This window comes from Stylophora pistillata, chromosome 3, assembly GCF_964205215.1.
Source record: "Stylophora pistillata chromosome 3, jaStyPist1.2, whole genome shotgun sequence".
Classification (NCBI taxonomy): Eukaryota; Metazoa; Cnidaria; class Anthozoa; order Scleractinia; family Pocilloporidae; genus Stylophora; species Stylophora pistillata.
This window is the reverse complement of record NC_142521.1, coordinates 3487103-3510000: the sequence shown is the minus strand read 5'-3', so window position 1 is coordinate 3510000 and position 22898 is coordinate 3487103. Positions and strand designations below refer to the sequence as shown.

The window sequence follows — 22898 nt, the reverse complement described above, 5'->3', positions numbered from 1 at the left end:
GCAAAACGCACCCACTTCAAGTGCCAAAGTTAAAAGTGAAGTTTTGCATATTCATTTCTTGTAATAGGAGTTAAAATTGGAAATTTAAGATGTCATGACGGCTTAAAAAAACGTTCTGTTAAAATAGAAAATAATAGTGATGTGGATGAATTTCTGTCAAAATTTCCTTTCCAATAGTATACATGCAGAACATGGTGATTTCACACTGTTTTTTTTTTTTTCTTCATGGTAAGGCTGAGAAATGTAGTTACAAATTTTCAAAAGAAACGTGCCGAGTTGCGCTCATTAAGTCTTTTGTTTCGTTAAGGTCTTGTTCCTATCGCCGTTGTATCTTTCTTCAAATAGACCCTATCATTCCCTTGGGCTCTTTAAGGTCTTTAAGTCATCGAACATGTGAAAAATGAGCCTCTGATCATAAATTCAACTAGTGCAATACAATTTTCATTTCCGATGGTTTTGACAGTGTTAAATACAGGTTTTGCCTTTCTCGGCATCGCGGTTTTAACTTGCGTGATAAGACATAAGACAATTATTTTCACTCTTAGTGAACAACATGAAAAACATCTAGATAACTTTTGAGTTGACGGTAATCTCTCCTGGAAGCATCATATTAACTACATTTCCACGAAAATAAGCAAAGGTATCGGTATTGTTGCAAGGCTAAAACACTTGGTACCGCTCACTACTCTTATAAACATTTACCGCTCGCTCATTGAACCGTATATTTCCAATGGTCTCGTTGCTTGGGGCCAAGCCGCGAATACTCATCTAAACAAAATCGTCATTTTACAAAAGCGGGTTCTTCGTCTAATGTACTTTTCCGATTATACATCTTACAGTGCTCCTCTTTTTAGTCGTTCGGGAATTCTACCGATAAAAATGCTTTACTTCAAATTGGTTGCCTCTCTGTTACATGACATCAAAAATCGCTGTGCTCCTCTCAATATTTCTGAACTTTTTACTCACTCTGAACAGGTTCATTCCTACTCTACTCGTTTCTCAGTAGCCGGAAGCTTTTATATAAAACAGGCGAGAACAAATCATCAGTTGTTTTCCTTTTCTAGAGTTGGTGCGAAAATATGGAATGGCATCCCCCCTGAAATTCGTAAGCTAAAGAAAGCACCTTTTAAACGTGAGCTAACTCACTTGCGTTTGAAAATTCTTGAAATTGAGGAGATGAATGTTGACTTGCGCTACCTTGACCTTTCTAGCTTATATTTGTATTTCAACTGATTAGCTTTCTCTTTGACCTGTTAAAAACTCCCTTGTGTGACTGGCTCAGTTAAAACCTTTAACATGATTATCACTACTATTATTTATTATTTATTTTTATTTGCTCATTTATTTATTTATTTCATTGTTGCGTGTGTGTGTGCGTGCGTGTGTGTGTGTGTGTGTGTGTGTGTGTGTGTGTGCGTGCGTGTGTGTGTGAGAGCCTATACAGTGTCTGTTTAGGTAGCCCGCCTAGAATAGCTTTGCTAACTGCGGGCTACAAAAGCCTTTATTTCTTTCATTTTAAAAAATAAAGTCAATGTTGTTGTTGTTGTTGTTGAGTTTCTCATAAAGTAGATCATGAAAATAGAAGAATGTGAGATGATAAAATAAGATCGGCTGTTTGGACGTATGTTAACAGGAATTGACCTTTGATCGAAAACACAACAAAATCAAAAACAATGAAATCCCGCCTTCTTTCCCGGATGTAGTGTTGAAATTTACGGTGCGACCTTGTTAATCCACATAACCTGCCTGTAAGCCTTCATTACTACCCCTGCGGCACGCGTGCTAACTTGTTTTCCTCTACAAAGTTTGAAGCCTTGAAGGGACTGGCTCTCACGAATATTAGTGCCAGACTCCTTCGTATACTTCTCCGCCGATGGCTCACTTTGCTAAAGGCCTCAAATTCATTCGCTGGTGATCATGAAGAAATGATGATGAAGCAGCACTATCAATTGGGGCTGCTAACTTGGTATGGCTCACTTTGTTAAAGGCCTCAAATTCATTCGCTGGTGATCATGAAGAAATGATGATGAAGCAGCACTTTCAATTGGGGCTGCTAACTTGGTATGGCTCACTTTGCTAAAGGCCTCAAATTCGTTCGCTGGTGATCATGAAGAAGTAGTGATGAAGCAGCACTATCAATTTGGGCTGTTAACTTGGTATGGCTCACTTTGCTAAAGGCCTCAAATTCGTTCGCTGGTGATCATGAAGAAATGATGATGAAGCAGCGCTATCAATTGGGGCTGCTAACTTGGTATGATCACGGGAGAAGTGACATGTTATTCTCCCGACTCCTAGATTTGCCGATGAAGAAGACAATATGATACGATATAAGGGAAATGCTGACTACGGGTGGTAGTCATAACCGCTTATGGAATTTCTTACTCCGGTGTTAGAATACTCCAGCTATTCTCCCAAACCTTTATCCATCATGATATCAATATGATTCATTTGTGGAATATGTTGTTACAAAGGAGATCGGCGTCAGTTTTGATTCCTCTAGTACGTATGAAAGCGAGAATTTTATTGCTAATGATTTTAGGGGTATCATCCTATTTAGAAAGAAAACGATTTTAAAGTTCACAGATGCGTAAATTGAATCTGTTTTGCTCGCTTATTAAAACTACATCAGACTATACTCTTATCTGTGGGTCACCTTAATCCATACTGAACCGTGCGGTCCTAGCCTCACGCTGTATATTCTTTTTGTTGTTGTTGTATTATGTAGAAAAAGCCGTCGACATTGCTTTTGTAACGGGTACGTCTGGAGCTCAAGCGTCTTCAGTCTTTGCAAGAATGGTAGCCATCTTGAAGAACTTTGCTAATGAATATGAGATATCCGATGACAAAACTCGTGTTGCTCTAGTGGACTACAATGGTCCTGCGATTGCCAGGGTCTTCTTCAATGACGGTTACAGCAAAGCCAATTTTACAAGTCTCATGAGCAGCATACCTGGCCCTGGCGGACAACCAGGTACACTGAGCGGTGCTTTTACAAAAGTACGAGATGAGGTTTTCACAACGCAAAAAGGCGAGCGGCTATCTGCGGAGAATATTTTTGTTGTGCTGACCCAGGCAAAATTCGATGAGAATTCTACTGAGATCCGAAACGAGATCACCAATTTTAGAAGCAATGCAGTGAAGGTCATTGTATTTGCCATCACGGAGGAGCCGGGCATAGACAAGTGGGAGAAGATCTCCTCGGGGATCAACCTCATAGTTATACCCGAGCCAAGTAAAGATACAGAGGAGGCAAAGAAATTGGCACATGCTGTGAATAAAGGTAAGGAAATCTAAAAAACAAAAGACTGCTTTCGAAAGAAGTTCCCTGCAAACTCGTTTCTTGTTCGCGTACGCTGGGTTGAATAAAACCGCGGTAAAAATTGTTGCTTGTTTGTTTTCAGCCTTCGCGCATTGTAGCTAAAATAATTGTTTGTGATGTCTCATCTTGCGCATGAGAGTAGAAGACTTTTGTCTGTGACAGTAAGTGATTTTTTGGGAAACTGTTTACAAAATTTTTTGTTTTCACTGATCCATATAAGAAATCGTGCGTTTTGAAAACGGTTTGTCTTGAAAACGCTCCAATTTTGACACCGTTCGCGAAAGTCTCCGTTTTCATCAGCGGCTTTGGCATTTTAGTATGTACGATGGGCAAAAACGTGTCAAAAACAATGCGTTTTCAAATCGCATTGTGTGCATGGTGCCTCAGTTTGACCGGGCGGCAAAGTGCAGCCGCTCTAATTACTTCGTTTGTTTCAAAATAAAAACATCTGCATTACCTGTAAGAAGCTTTTTCTTTCAGCTGTACGACAAAACTACTGGAACAAAAACTAGAACTCCATGTCAACGGATCATTTCAAAAGAAGGGTTTAAACTGTTTATTTATGTTTTTTAGCCCCAGAGAAAGATGTGGACTTGTCATTGAAGGCTACTGACTCGGTAGATGATGAGGAACTTTTCGCTGGAGAGCAGGGAGATGATGGGGACTGGGAACAAGTCGGACCTAAAAAACAAATCCGTGGTGACTAGAATGGTAAGTGCCCTCCCCCCCCCCCCCACCCCCACAAAAAAACCCTTTTTAGTTTTTGTAGCTCTACTAGTCCTCCTGTAACTTACCGATCCTTCCAAAAGAAATTGAAATATCAAACCTGACAAACAAAACTAGGCAAGTAGTCAACTTCTCAAAATATGCCACTGAGGCTCACCTAGCGTCTTGAAAAACCGAACAGGGGCCCCCCTTCCCTCCATCCCTCGATTTTAACGTTCCGGTTTGTACATTTTTCATCCTCACCCATCCATGTTCTTGTATGTCTGTTGTTACCTCTTTTTACCTCCCTATCCCCTCATAGTTGATAGTTATATCTTGTAGTTTCCCCCTGGCAGTATTCCTCTAAAGTATTGTATCTTCAAACTTACTATGTAAATTTCAGGCATTGTACTCGCAGTCGCTGATATCAGAGATCTTTGGCGGTTTTTTGCGTTCATCAGTTCACCAAGCTGGATTGAAGGATTCTGCTAATGTGGAACCTTTCTTTGAACTTCAGTTGGATGTGCAGGTTTGCTATTTACAGCTTTTGTTAGAAAGTGGAAAAGAGCAGTCCTTATCAGATTAACTCGCACAGACTTTTCAGATTGAGGAGCATTTTCTCCTCAGATTGAGAAGCATTTTCTTCTCTATACTCGATTTCTGAATGACAAAACTTTTCAATCTAACCTTATCAATTTTTTTCAATTAAATTTCCAAAGCCAACTGATGTTGCATCTGTTTTGCAACAGAACTTTCCTTGATTGGTGAGGAAAATTTCCGCTAATTTTTCAACCAATCGAATGTAAAATGAAAAGAAATCACTACCGGGTCGCATGCGTTTTGCCGGTCTTGAAGACGATTACGCGGCCTATTTCTGGCTACTTTGAGTTCTCGTTGGCGCCATTCTTGAAAATCTTGCCTTTGTTTTAGTTGGCTGCTGTGACGAGTTTGGTTTTGTGGTTTCGATTTGTGTTTGTATTTGAGACTTCTGATTTTTTCGATGATCCGTATTTTTGATAGGACACACAACCCACAATTCCTCTATTCGCTCCGACGAAGGGCTAACGCTCGAAACGTCAGCTTTTATAATCGCAACGGTGGCCAATTTACCATTTCAACTTTGTTGATATATTCAAATTATTTCGTATTTTTGATAGACTGTTACGTCCGTTGAAGATGCTTTGAAGAATCTGGCTTTGAAAGAAGAAGTACAAGGTTACACTTGTACTAAAACTAAAGTGCAGGTAAGAGTCAAAAGGAATTCCTGTGATTGTATAAAAGATTGGTAACTTTTGAACTTGGACGTCGTTTAAATAACGTTGTAGTTTTTCTGACATGATTGTGGTACAACAAATGAAAATCTGAGTCTCTATTGAAGACTAATCAAGCTAACATGTCATTCGATGTTTCTTCAAGGTCGACATTTCCCGACGTGTGACCCTCGAAGGGCTCCCTAAAGTCCTCATCTTACACTTGAAGAGATTTATTTACTCCAAATCTTGCAGCCAAAAGCTGACCAAGGTAGTCGACTACCCCTTGGACCTCACCATTGGAAAAGGTAAAGTCCATTTACAGAGCTCTTCTAAAGTAGTTTGAGACGATGGGAATGACTGAAAAAGCCAACCAAAGGATTTAGATAGTTGTCCAAGATAGTGGAAAATGCTAGACAAACAAGTTCCGGATACGTCTATGATTTGAGTTATTTCGTCGAGGAAAAAAATGATAGAATAAATGTTATTGAATTTAGTCGGTCAATGACAGTCTTCATTGAGTCAGTCAGTCAGCCAGTCAGTCTTTCTTTGTTAGTCAGTCAGCCAATCAGTCGATCTGTTTGTCTGTCTCTGTCAGTTAGTCAGTCAGTCAGTCAGACAACCAGTCAGTTAGGCAACCAGTCCGTCAGTCGGTCAGTCTGTCCAATAGTCGGTCAGTTACTCAGTCAGTTACTCAGTCAGTTAGTCAGTTACTCTGTCAGTTAGGTGGTCAGTCAGCCGGTCGGTCAGCTAACCAGTCAGTCAGTCAGTCTGTCCATTAGTCAGTCAGTTAGTCAGTCAGTCAGTCGGTCCGTCAGTCAGGCAACCAGTCAGTCAGTCCATTAGTCAGTCAGTTAGTGAGTCAGTCAGTCGGTCTGTCAGTCAGGCAACCAGTCAGTCAGTCAGTCAGTCTGTCCATTAGTCAGTCTGTCCATTAGTCAGTCAGTCAGTCAGTCAGTTAATCAGTCAGCCAGTCGGTTAGTCAGTCTGACTGAGCTCAATCAGCAAGTCAGTCAGTCAGTCAGTCAGTCAGTCAGTCAGGCAGGCAAAGATTCACTAGGTATTAGTCAGTAAATCATTCCTTCCGAAACGGAAAGGCTCTGTTTTTTCGTCGATAATGACTCTTTTTGAATGTCAGCGCCATTTAATGGGATTTAAATATACTTATCGTCTTTGTTTTTAATAGAACTGCTATCCTCGAATGTAAAGAACAAGTACTCTGCTTCTCAAAAGACCTATAAGCTTTTTGCCGGTAAGTGGTGTCTTTCTTCGTTACAGCAACCGAAATAACTGTCCAGCTTGGGCAGCTATCGTCTGTGAAAACCTTAAAAAATGGTTAATTGATTGTACTGATTAGCCCTTAACCTACAGAAAATGTTCAGAGGTGAAGTAAAAGCAAGGAAAACTTTAGAAAGCGCAAGAAAAGTCGAGTGAACAAGTCGCAATAGGTTTTAGTTCAGCAATGATTAGTTGAGATGATAGTTGGGCAAAGATAGAGAACCAAACCAAATACAATCCTGCATTTCTTTTGTCACACATTTAAAAAAAACTTTCGGGAAAGTGGCTGGATGGCTGGCGGCTTTTCCAGCTCGTGTCAAAAAAGGTTTCCCCACTCTGTTGACGTGTTATTTATTTGAATTTCTATTTCAGTTGTATACCACCATGGGAAAAAGGTTTCCCCACTCTGTTGACGTGTCATTTATTTGAATTTCTATTTCAGTTGTATATCACCATGGGAAAAATGCCTGGGGGGGTCATTACACGAGCGATGTCTGTCACCCAACACATGGCTGGATCAGAACAGACGACACCAGGCTTAAAGTTGTTCCAGTAAACTACGTTCTTAAACCCACACAGGGAAAAGATCCCTACATGCTTTTCTATCGAAAAACAGACCTCATGCCTTAAGTTGGCAGGGCAGGGAAGGGCAGGGAAGGGAAGGGGGGGGGGGATGTCACTGGATCAGAACAGACGACACCAGGCTTAAAGTTGTTCCAGTAAACTACGTTCTTAAACCCACGCAGGGAAAAGATCCCTACATGCTTTTCTATCGAAGAACAGACCTCATGCCTTAAGTTGGTAGGGTAGGGAAGGGAAGGGAAGGGGGGGGGGATGTCACTGGGAGAGGTTAGTAGCTTTAGAAAATTAAGCCGAGTTTACACTATCAAGATTTCCTTGAAAAGTTTCCGTGGTCGTTTCGGAGGGAAAACGTAACATTTTTCTGTTGATAAACATTTTATTAAGGAACACAGAACGCTTGCCCGTCAATATTCACTACGAGCTGGGAGATTTGTAATGGATGGAATTTTCGGAGGGAAATGCCTTTCAAAACAATTTTTTTCCCTGTGAATTTTGGTTGACTGATAGATTTTGTTTGCTCGTGTATGCAGTAAACGATGTTTGCTTAGCATTCCTCTTGCAAGGCCGAGGGAAAATTGCTTGTGTAAATTTGGCTGAACATTTTAGACATGCTTGGTTATCTTTATAGCCGCTGGTCGGATCATGTTTTGTCACGCAATGCCTATGTGGATTGCGTAACGGACCAAGGAACGGCTAATTGGATAGCCTAAGAGTAGGATCAGATGATCTATTTTAGGCACTACCAGTAGACATTTAGGGTTAGAAAACGTAAACTTACATTTTATCGATGGAACTTCCATAACACACTACGTAATTGACGTACATAACCATAACACAAGAGGTGAATAGTCGATTTAGTATGTACTAAAACAGTGAGATATAAATCACAAAAAGATGATTCCAACTCACTTATTCCTGCAACGATTACATTATTTTTGAGGGCAAATCCCAAGCTAGTTGATCGAAGAATATCAGGAGTTTGAGTAGCCACTCAAAGCACTCCTTCAACGCTATCCACTGTTTAAGCATATACTAACGAGGCCTGTCGCGGTCACAACCAAGCACAGCAAAGCCCGCCAAGGTCAAACAAATTTTCGTTGTGATCTCGTTTCCAATAGAAATAAGGGACTAACGGAGACTTCTAAAGCATACTCCAAAGAATGTTCCCGGTGAGCTTTTCAGCAAAATATCTGTTCCATATCTTCAAGAAAATATAGAATTAATTCACGGCGCTGAAAACAACCGGGTGCAAATACACTGAACGTATAATTTGGAGCCATACCTTCTTGACAAAAACTTCTCGAAAAGAATTGGAAATAAGCAAAACCTTAGGTTTTAGGAAAAGATCAATATTATTCAGAGTTCTTTGAAGATACCTCTTAAAGACAAGTGTAGGTTAAGTAGCGTGGGATTGGAAATGATTGAGTGAAATTTATGAAAGAAAAAAAAGAGCCAAGCGAGTGCGAGACAGTAATAAAATTATGATTCGTTGGGATAGGAAATGGAAATGGAAATGGAGATGGAAATGGAAATGGAAATAGGAAATAGGACATTTTTATTAGCTGAAGTGTAATTTCCCAAGTCAATTGTAAAGGATAACTGAAATTCAATTTAAAAATCACCATGGACAATGACATGTAGATACGGAGATATAAAATGGAAGATGGCATTATTTTATAACTGTGGAAAGTAGATCTAAATGTTTGTAAACAATGTCGATTTAGTAATTCGACAAGGCTGTTGCCTACAGCTTGAGGCCAGAAAAGGATTAAATCTTTGAAAACAGGAAAAAGGATATGATGTACTCTGAAACTGCTTGTCGAAGTCCTGTGGACGCTTGGAAAGCTGCTCTTATGACTAGAGTTCATCCTCATTAGTTACCAACTTCGAAACCAAATCGTCATGAAACAAGGATGTGTTGTGACGACATGGAATGAAGTAATGACTTCAAATCAAACATTTCATGTTTAGGAGGAAAAAACAAACAATGTAACTACAGTCGCACACGTTCTTGCAGAGGTGAACAAGGTTTGTTATGTTATGTCAATGTTATGTTATAAAACAAATGGTAAACACCACAGCGTACACTATTGAGTTATGGATGCACGCGGGAGGTTGCTAAGCACGAAAGAAGCGTAAGAGTCGCTCGAGGCGATAGCCGAGAGCGACTCTAGCTTCTTGAGTGCTTAGCAAACCTCCCAAGTGCATCCATAACTCAATAGTGTACGCTGTGGTGTTTACCATTTGTTAAATAAAAGTAATAGCACGCATTTTTCCGGGCTCTATAACGTGATAAAGCCACATGGGATGTTGGGACAACGCTCAGAAAGCTTATAAGTCCGAGATGATTTGGTTATAGAGTCCGGAAAAAAAGATTTTTAACCAGCTATTCCCCTACCTTTTCTACATCTTTCTTGTGTCTGGTGAGCAGTTGAAATGTTCTTTCGTACGCTTTGTTGATGACTTCTCTGGCATGTTCGTCTATGAGCTGTGCAGTCGCTTTGCTGTGGGGTTTATCAAAAGTGGGTTCTCCCTCGCGAGGCAAATCAAAAGACACGTTTACAACCTTTCATTCATTAAATGTCGAAGGAAAGAATATTATTCTCGGCTAAGATTGCATTACTGGGAGAAGATAAATTTTCAGCAAGGTGCCCGTTTTGTGTTAAAAATTGAAACTTTCCAACGAAAAAAGACCAATCTGTGTCCCCACACTGAGAGCCGATGGAAAATACACACGAGCCAAAATATCAAACTGTACTCCGAAGCCAACTTAAACAAGTCTTAAGTAAGACGGCCTCATCTTTCTGATATTGATGGCGTTTCTACTAGCCCTTTCAATATGAAGAATTCAAAATTCAAAAGAAATCCAGCGAGTTTTAAACGCTTGGCCGCGATTTTAACGCGTTATTTACCTGCGCGTAAGCACTCTTGGTAACTTTACAGAGATCGTCCTGCGCACCGCATTCCTCTCTTGTTGTTTTTCCATATTTGCACGCAGAAAATCTAGCCCCCCTCCCTCCCCCCTCCCAAAAGAGAGGAGAACTGTAAGTGGAAAAATAAATTAAAAAGGTAACACACTAAAAGTAGGGAACGATTTAGTCATTTTCACTGATCCTCATCAAATTTACACCAAGTGCTGTAAATATACGTAGATCTGCCAGTGCGAGGACTTCCAAATGCAAACTTAAATCGTACACTTTCAACGTAACAAAATCCTATTTATGACTTAAGTTTCCCTTAACAAATTCTGAATGAGGTTTTCCGCTACTTTATTGGTGCCAGTTTCTCGAAGCAAAATATAAATTTTCTTTCTGTGCTGGTAATTCTGGGAAATTTCTTCGATTTCTCATACAATACGGCATATTTGATATCTTAGAGCGCGGCATATTTGATAAAAATTGGAACCAAAAAAATCTTATTGCCTTCAACAGTGTAAACGTATTTCCAAATTGTACCTCATTTGTGAGCTGAACCCATAATCTCTGTGGAAATAACTAGCTTCATAAACCTTAGGATTTACCTGCGGGGTAACCAATCACACGATGTATACCTGCACATTTTTGTTATGGTCGGTTAATCAACATTGGGCAGCGGACTGCTCTGGTGACATATAATTTAGAGGCGCTGACTGTTTGCTAATTTTATGTGTCAGGAACTGCCGGTAACGCTCTTGGCTGGCAGTGCAACCACCCCTTCACCACCAGAGATCAAGATAATGATCACTGGGGTCAAAACTGCGCTATTCAGTTCAAAGGAGCCTGCTGGTACAATGCATGTCACCACTCGAATCTGAATGGCTTGTATCTTCGTGGCATTCACTCCTCCTTTGCTGATGGTGTGAACTGGTATCACTGGAAGCGATTTGGATACTCCTTGAAGAGAACCGAGATGAAAATAAGACCAATGAATTCCTGATCGTGCATGGCTTTCTTCAAGTGTTCGAATACCACGGACGCGCGACACGCGACACACGACACGGAACACACAACAAGGGCTTTGAACAACAGACTCTTTTCTGTATCTCTTTTTTTGTGGGGAAGGGTGAAATGTGCCAAACTCAAGCGAGACGGGAAGCACGTGACATGTGAAGGTACGACTATTTCGCTCAGTGACATAGGAAAATGTGATTCCCGCCTTGCTGGATACAGAAATGCTGTGCTCAATGCCTTGAATTAACCATACTGTCTAGATTTGAAGGCCATGGCCGAACCAGTTCCAGGGAATGCCTCGATAGTAGCGGGAGTTTGAATAAACGCCAGTTAGCGGTGGTCTGTCGCCGTCCATAAGATCTCCTACGGCCGTCTGTTGAGCCTGTGAGCGGGCTTTCGTGTTTCGGTTTTTTCCAACAGCACAGCCGCCTATTATACCATCAGCTGCCGCTTACGAAAAAAGTTATTGAAACCAGTACTCCTGAATAGTGGCAGCGAAGTGAAAGAGCAAGGGAGGCTTGGGTCGGGGCGGGTTGTTAGGCAACTCGACCTAGGCTTCCTCATTTTATCATTCCTCCGCTCTTTTCGCGCCCTTTTTTTTTTTTTTTTTTACCAACTCAACGCTTGAACAGCCTAGGTCGTGGCTTTTATTTCAAACTAATCCCGGAGAACTCAACACTTATATGAAACTGATATTTGATCAGGGCTCGGCCATTATAAACGGATCGTATCTTCCTGTGGTGATCCTGAAGACTTGTAATAACTCTTTATCCAATCCGCAGGATAAGCTAAATCAAGGCAGATGTGACCGAGTCGGGCTGACCATAAAACTCTAATCCCCTAACACCTCTATCTCGTTTCTTAATGCACTTAGGTGTGTCCTTTGTCATTAGAACTTGACCCTGGAATAATGTCTTTGGGCTCTAATATTTCCATACTTAGTGGTATGTTACTCTTTGCTTTTAACCGCCCATCGAGTTTACTTAAGTGAATTTAAGAAGCAGTTTTCGACCTCAAAGGAACCATTCACTTTAATGCTCATAACTCACTGAGTAAAAGCGCTGAAAGAAAAATACTGTTCTTCAGTAAATACAATTTGTTTTAGAATCGCATCATTGAATAAAATCTCGCATTCTGATTGGTCAACGAAGCGAGGTATTTAGCGTGGAATTGCGAGTTGAAAACGAGGCTAGGTGAAATTGTTTCGCATCTACGTAAGCATAACAATTTTAATTAATATTGTTTCCTTTTTTTTTCTCATTTTTATTCCGTGATGCGTTTCAACGAAAATCCATTATTTCACTCGTGAATTCCGCCTTAAATTGCACGCGAAAACCGATATCGCACGAATCTCGAAGCGATGAGTGCGATATCGGTTTTCGCGTGCAATTTAATGCGGAATTCCCTCGTCAAGTAATGAATTTTCCTGTAAAATGGAGTTATCGATGACGATGAGATTTGGTTCTTTTCTTTCCCTTACATGGTCAAGATATCGATCAAGTTAGTCGGTACGATTACTGGAAGCATCGATCAAGGAAGCATTTTCGCTTTTAGGGAGGGTTTTCTTCGGTTTCCTGGCAGCACTCAGGTTCTGATTGTTCACAACATTCTATAACAATCAAACTGCTAAACAAGAACAGGCGAGGACACAAGAAAACACAAGTTTACCCTATAACATTATCACCGTTATTATTATTATTGTTGTTATCGTCATTATTATCCTTATTTTAATTAATTTTTTTGCATTGTAAATGCTATAGAAATCTATATGAATTATTAATACAAGACAACTTAAGATCGTATTTTAATTATCAAGGAACAGCTTGCAAATGATTGTTTCGCACTATGAACGTTACGGCGATCTGATGTCCAAGATAACCGCGAGTACTTTCAAGACTGAGTCGTCGATAAGGTATTTCGAATTCATTCTCCATGGAGCCATAGTTATAACACATACGAGATAAGACAACTAGATATATAGATTCCCTTTTCAGCTTTACTATCTCATCAGTGGTATTCGGCTGATAGCCCTATCAAACAGCGTTTCATTAAGGGTTCAACTATTTGGCAAAGCAAAATAAACGATCTATAATTCAGGATCTAAATTTGAAATATAGGGTCAATTTTCTTGAAATTTCGGTTCTCTCCTAGATGGAAAACTCTTGAAAATGGCTTCTATTTGGCTCGCAAAGGTAGTAAACTGTCTTAAACTGAATACCTTAGGTTTTAAACGTGCGTACTTGTATTTATTTTTTGTTAGAAATGCTTTTGTTTACTACTTAATTTTACAGTGCTTTTGAGAGTCATAAAAAACTGAGGTCAGTTTCAATTGTCTGCAATCGTTAGGGAATCAGCTAGTTGGATTTTATGTAGTGTGCTCTTCAGAGATCACACAATGGGAACTTCAAGGGAAATTAAAACCATCTGCCGACATGTTCGATAGGAAAGAAGCTAATTGGGTTGTATATAGTGTGCTCTTCAAAGAAGATCACACAATGGGAACTTCAAGGAAAGTCGTAACCATCCGCCGACATGTCCTATATTTGGGATACTCCTATGATTTTTCGAACGTTTTGCTTACAGTTTCATTTTCGAGGACATTTGTAGAATAAGTTATTAGAACATCCATGTACATGTTCCATTTTGTGTTTTCAGTCGAAGCGATGGCTATCAACAAAATTTTTCAAGACGAAGAAGCGCTGAGTTATTCAGCTCGTCGTAAATAGACCAGAGAAAAACTGTGTCATTGAAACTTTTAAAGAAGAAAAGATTTCAGCAATTTTTAAGGTTGTACGTAAATTGCACCATTTCCTGTCGCCAAAGTCTCCATCTCAGCCCGGATTATGCGCCACGATACTTTAAAAAGCGATAAGATATGGTTTTGAACTGAAGCGAGAAAAAGGATTCAATACCCATTTTAAAAACGCGTGCAATTATCTACGTGGAATTGATAATAAGGTTGCTATGCAAAAACAAAAAAAAAAAAGCGTCTTTACTGATCTTGACTTTCATCTTCTGATCATATGCTTCCAGTGAGTATTTCTGCGAAAAGGTCGATTTCAAATTAAAAAAAGAACTAAGGTTCAGGCAAAATTTCACTGACAAATCGACACAGATGTAAAGGCTGAAACCGGCATAACCAAGCTGTCAATAGGTCAACATATGCAGTCTCGAATATGCAGCAGCCTCGACAGAAACACGAATTTTAATTGAGAACTCGGTATATCTCATTACAAGGCATATTCGCTTGTAAAAAACTTGCCTTATTGCTACGTTTCTCTTATATTCTTGACATTAAGTAAATGTTGTCTAAAAACTACCAGCCTCACGCCCGTTTCGAAATCAAAAGCATTACAAGAGCTGTTAGCTTCAAAGACCAGCCGACGAAAGGAAGAAGGAACGATATTAAGTTCTGAAGTGTCAAACGCCTTGATACACTGAATTTTATTAGTGATAGACAGAAATTTCAGTTTCTTATTAAAACTGATATCGAAACAAAGTCAAATGGATTTTCTTTTTAAACAAAACGCACAAAGAAGGATGCGGTTGCTGTATTTACATTCCGCGGCCATTTTGGCGGAGCGAGCCGAAATGTTTACAGAGTTCAACATGGAAAAGTGCCTGTTTTGTTTTTAGCTTGTTCAAAAATTCTCTTCTGCATTCTAAGTGGAGCTACTCATTTATTCTAGCGTTGTCGTCGTTTCGGGCGGCAGCTGGTACGGCGGAAGTTGTTCATTTTAAGATGAGCTGAATATTTGTGAAGTTTCGAAAACAGGAATCGCTCTCCTTGTTTCGGAAGTTTCTTTTGGCACAACTTTACGTTTTCATAAGCCACATGTCGGCCGAATTCTAAAGAGTTTTCATCCTTATTTTTGAGCCGCATGGGAGCATTCGTTTAGTTTTTAATTGACAGCCGTTATCTCGCTGGCCAATCAGATCATTTTAAAAATTGACATGATCCTCAATGTCAGTATAAATAAGCATGTCTTACAAGAAGATAAAGCACACACACGAGATCTTTGATCCTTTTTACAAAATAAGGGCTACATGTGGAAAAAAATGAAGAATTTGAGAGAAAACACTCAAAGAATGTATGAAGCAACGATTTGGCACCATTGAAACAAAAAAGTCTCTTCACATTCAGCAATACGCGCGCTCGCCTATTCATTCATCACTCTAAACTGCACAAGTAAAGTTAGTGTGGTCAGACAAGAAAATAAGACAAAACAATACAAATAACTTCGTACAATATTACAACAACGGTTAGTCCGAGGTTTAACATTTCCCAGAACAGCCAAACGAAGGAGGTCAATGAGCAGCTTATTTTGGCTAACAAAACAGCTATTTCTTTTCATGAAAGTTTTGTTTCTCTTTCTTCCAAGGGCTTGAACCTTTTTCAAAGATTTTCTGCTCCATGGTTATTTGATGACAATTTCTGTTTTTCACTGACCGCTATCACGTTCAATTCTTCATCGGATCCTGACTTCTGCGATATTACGATGGGAATACGACTTCATGTTTTAGTGGCCCTCATATTTCTGGTGAGTTTCTTAATTCATATTGTGGACAAAAACCATGCGCAACACTCAAAATGATCACAGTTAGCTAATTAGCTGAAAAGGGTTCTGTAATGTCTACAAAGTTTATTTAGTGTGAAGGTGTAGTCTGATCGTCCGGGTGAGTGTAGTCCTGAGAAGGACTGTTGTCGGTGGCAGTGACTGACGTTTCGACAACCTGTGCGGAAGTCATCATCAGAGTCACTTGACTCTGATGATGACTTCCACACAGGTTGTCGAAACGTCAGTCACTGCCACCGACAACAGTCCTTCTCAGGACTACACTCACCCGGACGATCAGACTACACCTTCACATGTTACCCCCGGGTTCAAACCATTTACTGCAAAGTTTATTTAGTTTTGATGAAGAACAAGTGTTTGTCAAAGTTCATAAACGTGTAACTACTTGATGCATGCATTGGTTCTCCTTTGCCGTAAGAGTGCTCCCGTCCTGTTAATCCCAACATAAATCCATTATATCCATCTATCTAACTGACTCACGACTAGAACCAAGATTTAAGCTTTTATTTTGTGCTGAGGTTATTTTCGACCTCGAATTCGAAGAGGACAAGATTTGCCTTTTTATGAGGCTTTCAAGTGTAATGACTGGTTAAAAATCTAGGAATGTAAAGTACATCGATGACTCTTTCAATTCAATGGAATTAAATAAATTCTGAAAGTGTAACAGCGATATAATGGTATCATCCACAGAAGGCAGTCATGTGTATCTCTGACTGTAGACAGAATCACTTGAAGACCTTGCCTCATTCCTGTTTATTAATTGAAATAAACCTGAAAAGTTTTCTGTTTTAGCCGATTTACTTACATTGCAGATTTACAAATACCCTGACGTTTCTGGAAACTCTCCAGGTATTAGAAAACACGTGTTTATGCTTTTGTAATGAAAGTATGTGACCAAAGACCAAACTAATCACATCGGTCAATCAGTGCAAAGGAAAAAAAAATCACAAGGAACTGAGAAAACTCAAAGTAAAATACAGTGAAACTATCTGAAGGGCGGGAAATACGGTTGACGAAGTTGCTGTCTGTTTTAGTTTTGAGCATGACTTAGTGAGAGACTGGCGAGAGTTTTTTTTTCAGCAATGAGAGAGCTAATATGAATGAAGCAACTGCAACTCAATCAAAGATTTCTCTCTGGTGTAATGTTATTGGTCAGTAAATGTGACTCCCTTTAGAACAAAAAACAATGATCCGGGCCAGGTCTTGAATATGGAAATTGCGATCAGGGGTCCACCGCAGTCATCACTGTCACGGCGGGGTTGCGCAAGCAGACAGTATGCGAGCTGAGACGAATGCTGAATTAGTGTCAAGGGAAAGATCATTTTATACGCCGATGAAAATCTTTCAAAAAAATTTCTTATGAAAATTAAGTATTTATAATTTTTTTGTTGTATTTATCTCTTTCTTTCTTTTTGTGTAGAATATCCCGGAAGTACCATGATGGTGTATTGGAGGCCATGTTCTGCCTCTGTGATTACTGTCTACAGCAGAAAAGTACCCTCAGAAGGCGACAAGTTAGATTGGAACGCTGTAAACGTATCGGAACATGAACGTAGTTATGCTCTTAACCTTAGTTGTAATACGGAGTATGAAATAGATGTCAAAGCTTGGAACTCTACGGCAGAGATGACCTCGGCGCTATTAAATCGCAGCAAGTCTCAGAAAGTGAGAACACCTGGAGGTAAAAAAAATATCATGAGGTTTTTCCTACCTTGCCAAGTCACGTGAAACGTCTGAGTGCAGTAAAATCGACTATAAAAGCCTTTTACTCACAATTATTTTGAAGAACTACTTACATTTCCCTGTCCTCGGTGTTGGTGTAATGAAAGAAAAATGGAATTTGTCCTATCTTTGCGACAACATTTCAAAGGAGTGACGGAAGAAATTAGATGTCGTTTAAATCTTTATCAAGGTAACCTGGTTTGCCATTCATATTCTTCAGAAAGTCAGTCTTGCCAATTTGTTCTTTTCTGGAGATCATTTCTGACCAACAACAACAACAACAACAAACAACAACAACAACAAAAAAAGCCCAGTTACTTCCTTTCGGAAAAAATGCTTACATTTGCAAGTTTTATTGATCAATTTTAAAATGTTTTCATTTCAGATAAACCGTCAGCTCCGATCATAGAAAACAAAGAAGTATACTTGACATCTAAGTGTGATGTGAACCTGAAGTGGAGTTCCCCAGACGACAATGGCTGCCCATTGACCATGTACACGATTCACTACAAAGATCTGCAATCTTCAAGTCAATATTATAAGATCAATGTTACCGTGGACACTACTTCGAGAGATCTCCCACCGCTAAAGTGCAACACTGAATACATCTTTAAAGTGACCGCTTGGAACGAATTGGGAGAAAGCGCTTACTCTGATGAATGGCGAATGAAAACAGGGACTTCAACTGATAATTTCACAGTACGAACACTCAGCATTGCTTTACCGTCAGCTTGCGGGCTCCTAATTCTCTCTACTTTTGGAATTGTTTGTTGGAGAAGGAGAAACAGAAAAACGAGGAAAAGTCGAGGCCATAAGTCCAGGTGGTAAGCTGGGACATCTCTATCAGTATCGCAAATAATCATGCTTCACTTTGGATAGGTTCTTTTCTGAAAAGAGTTAATTGCGCGCAAAAACATGAAATGTAGATAACACTTTTAAACAGGAGAAGTATCATAAAAATGCTACCATGGACACCAGGTGAGCATCAGTTTCAGCGGACTAACAGCTAGCTCACCCTTTAAAGTATCAAAAGGAACAAAAAACTTCAGGAAGAAATGGGGCAAATTAATACGAAGGGAGGGAGGGAGGTGAAGAGTAACCTGCTGACCGCTAACTTTTCCAAATGTTAATTATCTAATATTTTCAGGATGCTAAACCTTTTTATTTCTAAAATATGATATCTTATGGACAATTAAAGGCATTCCCTCATTAGGTGTATTTTTCTTTTAGGTCAAAATCCGACATTGTTCCTCTTCTTCTTAAGGAGATTCCACCCGAGCGGGTACTGTTTATGGAGGAACTGGGTCGAGGCGCTTTTGGCAAAGTCTATAAAGGCACTCTTAAAGAAATAGCGAAAGTTGAGGTGTTTTTTAAACCTCGAGAAGAAAGAGTAGTGGAACTTCGCGAAGGAAGAACAGTCGCAATTAAAGTCCTTCTAGGTAGGCGGAAAAAGAATCTATAAGTTCCCTCTGTAGGCAAATGGCTTTCTAACAATATTAACATGGGCTCATTAACAGACTGTAGCACTTCTTGATCCACATGCATCCTTTATAAGTGTGGATTCGTTTTTCATTTTAAGGGTTGCTGTGAACTCGAGAACACTTTTTCCACTCAGCGGATTGTGGCTTTCCAAAATGCTAGAAACAAATTCAAGGCCGTGTTCCAGGTTCCCTGATAGGCTGTTATACATTTGTGCAATAAGATAACCTATCTTTGCAGAAGACGTCTTTATCAATTTTCACAATTTTTCAAGTCATGGAAGGAATTAAAACATTCATGGACCTGAACAGTTTTGTTTACAGTTCCCTTAAGTGCAAATGTTTATATGAGAACTCTCGAAGCTTTCATTAGAACTAGGATTTCTGTATTTATCGAGTCTGCTAATTTGTAGGGGAATCCTAATTTTAGAGATCTAGTATTATTCTACTGATGCTCAAGCCTAATTTCAAATTTGACTTGCTCAAATTGGGAATAAAATTTACAGCACTACCTTCCTAGCTCTCCTAATTGTAAGTTGTGTTTGTGTCACTATTTTCTTTTTGGGTTTATTTGGGTGGCCGTTTAAACATTTCATTATTTTTCTGATAGAAAATGCTAGTGACGAAGGAAAGGAACTGTTTAAGAAAGAAATTGAGTTTATGAGCCGCGTTGGTTTTCACCGGAATATTCTCAACATGATTGGCTACTGGACGAGGTCAGAACCCATCATGCTCCTCTTGGAATATGTTCCACATGGAGATCTTCTTCAATGGCTAAGAAAAAGAAGCCGACAGGTGACGGAAGTTTGCTGCTTTAACACTGCTCTTTTATTAAAAAGTCTACTTTTCTGCTTGAAAAGCATAAGTTGTAAATCTATTCAATTTTCTTTTGATGAACGCAGAGGGATCGTTAAGGGAAAGAAGGGGGAGGTAGACAATCCTTCTCTTCCCAGGGGTTTTATTTCTGACTTCTGTCTTCAAGGAAATCCTTTGCTCAAACCATGCATAAGTAAAAATGATTAAAGATTCTAGTGAAGTAACAACTAGCTGATAACATTGGCAATTAAATGGACAATTGATATATCATTGGATAGTTCATTACATTTTCAATATATTTCTCATTAAAAGTGTGAAAGCAAGCTGAGTGCATTTTAACTCGCTCTGACGATGTGCGTCATAAATTGCAGATCAACTGCAAGAACGGCAGAGATGGAGTCATTCATGAGTCCGTGAAAGATATTTTTGCCACCTCAAAAATGTCAGAGAAGGATGCCTGTGATGAGGACGACGACAATACTGAAAAAGCCATCAAGAAAGAGAAATCAATGCCGAGAACCGAAAATGATCAAGAACTAATCTGCTCTTCGCAAATAGTCATCTCCGTAGATGAGGAACAATCCACTAAGGAGGAGAACGATCAAGTAATTTCACAAATGCCATGCGGGACGAACATGGCCTCCAAAGGTTTTGATAGGGCTCAGCCAACAACAGTTCAAGCTGTTACAGTGCAGCCTCAAGTTGTTAATACTTCTGGAAAAGCTTTAGAAAGTGGCAGAGGAGATCAATCAGAAAATACAGAAGAGAAAGAAGACGATAAAACCACGATCTCGTCCACAGCTGGGGAAGTTAGTGACGATACAACAAATCTTCCCGGTGGAATTTGCCACGAAAGTACAACTGAACACGTTTCGAACAGTGAGAACGCCGTGGAATATAACAAAGGCAAGGAAGGAAAAGTGAAAGATGAAATCATGTCAAACGGTGATGAAAAAAAAAATTCAACAGGAAGTCGAAATCCACGAAGTTTGCCAAAGCTCCCGCAAGAAAGAAAAACACAAAAGTCAGGGAAACAGCAAGGATTTGACAACGCCGTTGACTTCTCTGTTGACAATGTTCTTTGTTTTGCATGGCAAATAGCAAAAGGAATGGTATGTGCTTTGTTATGAGAACTTTCAGAAAGATCGTGAAAAGATAGAGAAACATATTCCCATATTGAAGTGATTGAAATCAAGCCGGAAGGAGGGAAGACCATGTTCCTTTAAATTCTCCAGTGATTCTCTTAAGCGCATAGATATCGACAGATTAATCATCAATGGAGCAGAGACTAATCGTCTCGCTCGGGTTTGTCAGTGAGCCTATATCTCCAAAAAGAGAAAAACTTAAAGAATAATTGGAGAGAGATACAGATAAGCTTATAAACGATACCTTATCTACGGCTTACCCATGGACACCTTCAGCGCAGAGGTTTTAAAAGAAGTGTACGCGCTCAGATTCTCTATGTTTACAAAACTGATTGTGAGTATGAGAAAAATTATTATTTGCTTCCGTTCTTTTTCCACACAGGCATACTTGACCAACAAAGGATTTGTCCATCGTGATCTGGCCGCGCGTAATATTCTTCTCGGTGAAGACAGAGTTGTGAAGATTGCTGATTTTGGCCTGTTACGTCACACTTATGGCGACATTTACGAAGTCAAGAACACCAAAAAACTGCCTATCAAATGGATGGCACTGGAGTCGTTAAATAACGGCACATACACTTCTAAGAGTGACGTGTGAGTAGTCACAGGCCTAGAGTATACTAGCAACTCAAAGAAATGAATTCAAAAGAAGCAATTGCATAAACCGAAGGTACTAATATAACAAGTTCAAAATTGTGTCAACTACTTACTGGAATACCATTAGGTAAAATACTTGGCTCGTTAATTATTCAAATTGAGACCTTTCTGAGTAGACTGAAATTTTATATTACTTACTCTTGTCTTTCTGCAGGTGGTCTTTCGGTATACTTCTTTGGGAACTGTGCACAATGGGTGAGTTATTACATTGCTTTAATTACATTAAAACAAAATGTAGCCAGTAGTTTATAGAATGACAGAGGCTATAAGTTTTCAACTGCTGTAATCATTATGCTAACTTTTCAAGTTCCTAGCTGCAATGCTGAGATCAAAGGAGGTTTGACGCTATTTTCCATTCGACCTAGACGCATATACTAAGCCATGTACGACTTGAGTTGAGATATCTTTTTTAAATCATCTTGAATACTTCTGTGTTCTCTTCTTTCATATAGGTGGCATTCCGTATCCTGGAATCAGTAACAGAGATTTGTACAGTAACCTGAAAACAGGGTATCGAATGAACAAGCCAGACATATGTTCGGACGAACTGTGAGCTTACAAATTCATCTATTACCTTCGTCATTAAGAATGAAATATTAAGCCCCAGTTACAAAGAATATCACTCACTCACTATATTTTTGGATAAAAAAACAAAAACAACAAAAAAAAAACACATACAACCATATGGTAAACGTGTTATCGCCATAGTACCATAGACTGGGTTAAGTGCATTTATTTCTTTAATAGAGCTTCACTTGTACTTAATTATTATATGCAAGTCGAGCGATATCGCTTTTATCTGTTTTAAGATTATGGATTTCATTTCGTTTAAAGCGTTGCTTCTTGACAATGATGCTGCGTATTTGTTCTTACCAGGTACGAGCTAATGCTTGACTGTTGGAAGGAGGATCCAAATGAGAGGCCATCTTTTGATCAGCTGCTGTCGAGAATGGAGACCATGATGACAAAGGACACTCCTTACTTGGATTTAAAAGAGGATGGTGAAGCTGATCCCTCCCACAGTGCGCCAAAATCTGAAAAAGATAGTTCAAATGTTATACATGATTAACATTTAGATGATGTAGCTTTCAAGATGCTACGAAGAGAATCGATAGGGTTGAATCGTAGGCACTGAAAACTTTTTTCTCAGAAATTTGATTCTTTAATTATATCTTTGTTTAAGAATTTTGGTTGTTTGAAGTCAGAGTATTAATAAAGAGAAAAAAGTTGTAGATTTGGAACGTACGTATTTTGAACGAGCTCCACGGGCTCCTTGACGCTACGTGGGTAAATAAAGTATTGATTGATTGATTGATTGTATAGAGTAATCGTTTTTGTGGAAGCAGGAAAAAAAGGAATTAGTTAACTTGCGATGAACAAGTATAGGCTCAAGTCAATTGCATTCAGTTCCTTGCAAAGCGGTCAATTTACGGTCTTGTC

At 39.4% G+C, this 22898-nt stretch overlaps 3 protein-coding genes across 5 annotated transcripts in view; all 3 read left to right on the top strand.

Moving 5' to 3' along the window:
* LOC148734132 (techylectin-5B-like) overlaps nt 1-22898 on the top strand; it is a 78475-nt gene that overhangs the window by 45992 nt on the left and 9585 nt on the right. The gene's annotated exons all lie outside the window — the stretch shown is intronic.
* Nucleotides 3881-8926, top strand: LOC148734134 (ubiquitin carboxyl-terminal hydrolase 10-like). Its single transcript, XM_088753711.1, has 6 exons — nt 3881-4030; nt 4428-4553; nt 5182-5268; nt 5441-5582; nt 6461-6526; nt 6995-8926. The coding sequence occupies exons 1-6, from the start codon at nt 3941-3943 to the stop codon at nt 7180-7182; spliced, it is 699 nt and encodes a 232-aa protein (XP_088609837.1). The 5' UTR covers nt 3881-3940; the 3' UTR covers nt 7183-8926.
* On the top strand, nt 11124-22773 carry LOC148734133 (tyrosine-protein kinase receptor torso-like). Of its 2 annotated transcripts, XM_088753685.1 has the most exons (13): nt 11124-11224; nt 12880-12975; nt 15446-15604; nt 16453-16489; nt 17061-17321; nt 17748-18186; nt 18593-18801; nt 19451-19635; nt 20028-20768; nt 21184-21395; nt 21613-21653; nt 21911-22007; nt 22335-22773. In XM_088753685.1, exons 3-13 carry the CDS (start codon nt 15563-15565, stop codon nt 22525-22527), a joined length of 2457 nt encoding a protein of 818 aa, XP_088609811.1. In that variant the 5' UTR covers nt 11124-11224; nt 12880-12975; nt 15446-15562; the 3' UTR covers nt 22528-22773. The 2 variants fall into 2 exon arrangements, 1 of the variants encoding a protein (XP_088609811.1); XR_015998843.1 differs by lacking the exons at nt 11124-11224; nt 21911-22007; nt 22335-22773 and having other exon boundaries at nt 12803-12975; nt 21184-21471; nt 21613-21644.

Bases quoted from the DNA above. Each gene is read 5' to 3' on its own strand.
- LOC148734134 (XM_088753711.1), top strand. From the start codon at position 3,941: ATGATGAGGAACTTTTCGCTGGAGAGCAGGGAGATGATGGGGACTGGG. The intron at 4,031-4,427 runs GTAAGTGCCCTC...TGTAAATTTCAG, and splicing joins AATCCGTGGTGACTAGAATG to GCATTGTACTCGCAGTCGCT. The intron at 5,269-5,440 runs GTAAGAGTCAAA...TGTTTCTTCAAG, and splicing joins GTACTAAAACTAAAGTGCAG to GTCGACATTTCCCGACGTGT.
- LOC148734133 (XM_088753685.1), top strand. From the start codon at position 15,563: ATGGGAATACGACTTCATGTTTTAGTGGCCCTCATATTTCTG. The intron at 21,654-21,910 runs GTGAGTTATTAC...TCTTTCATATAG, and splicing joins TTGGGAACTGTGCACAATGG to GTGGCATTCCGTATCCTGGA. The intron at 22,008-22,334 runs GTGAGCTTACAA...TGTTCTTACCAG, and splicing joins GACATATGTTCGGACGAACT to GTACGAGCTAATGCTTGACT.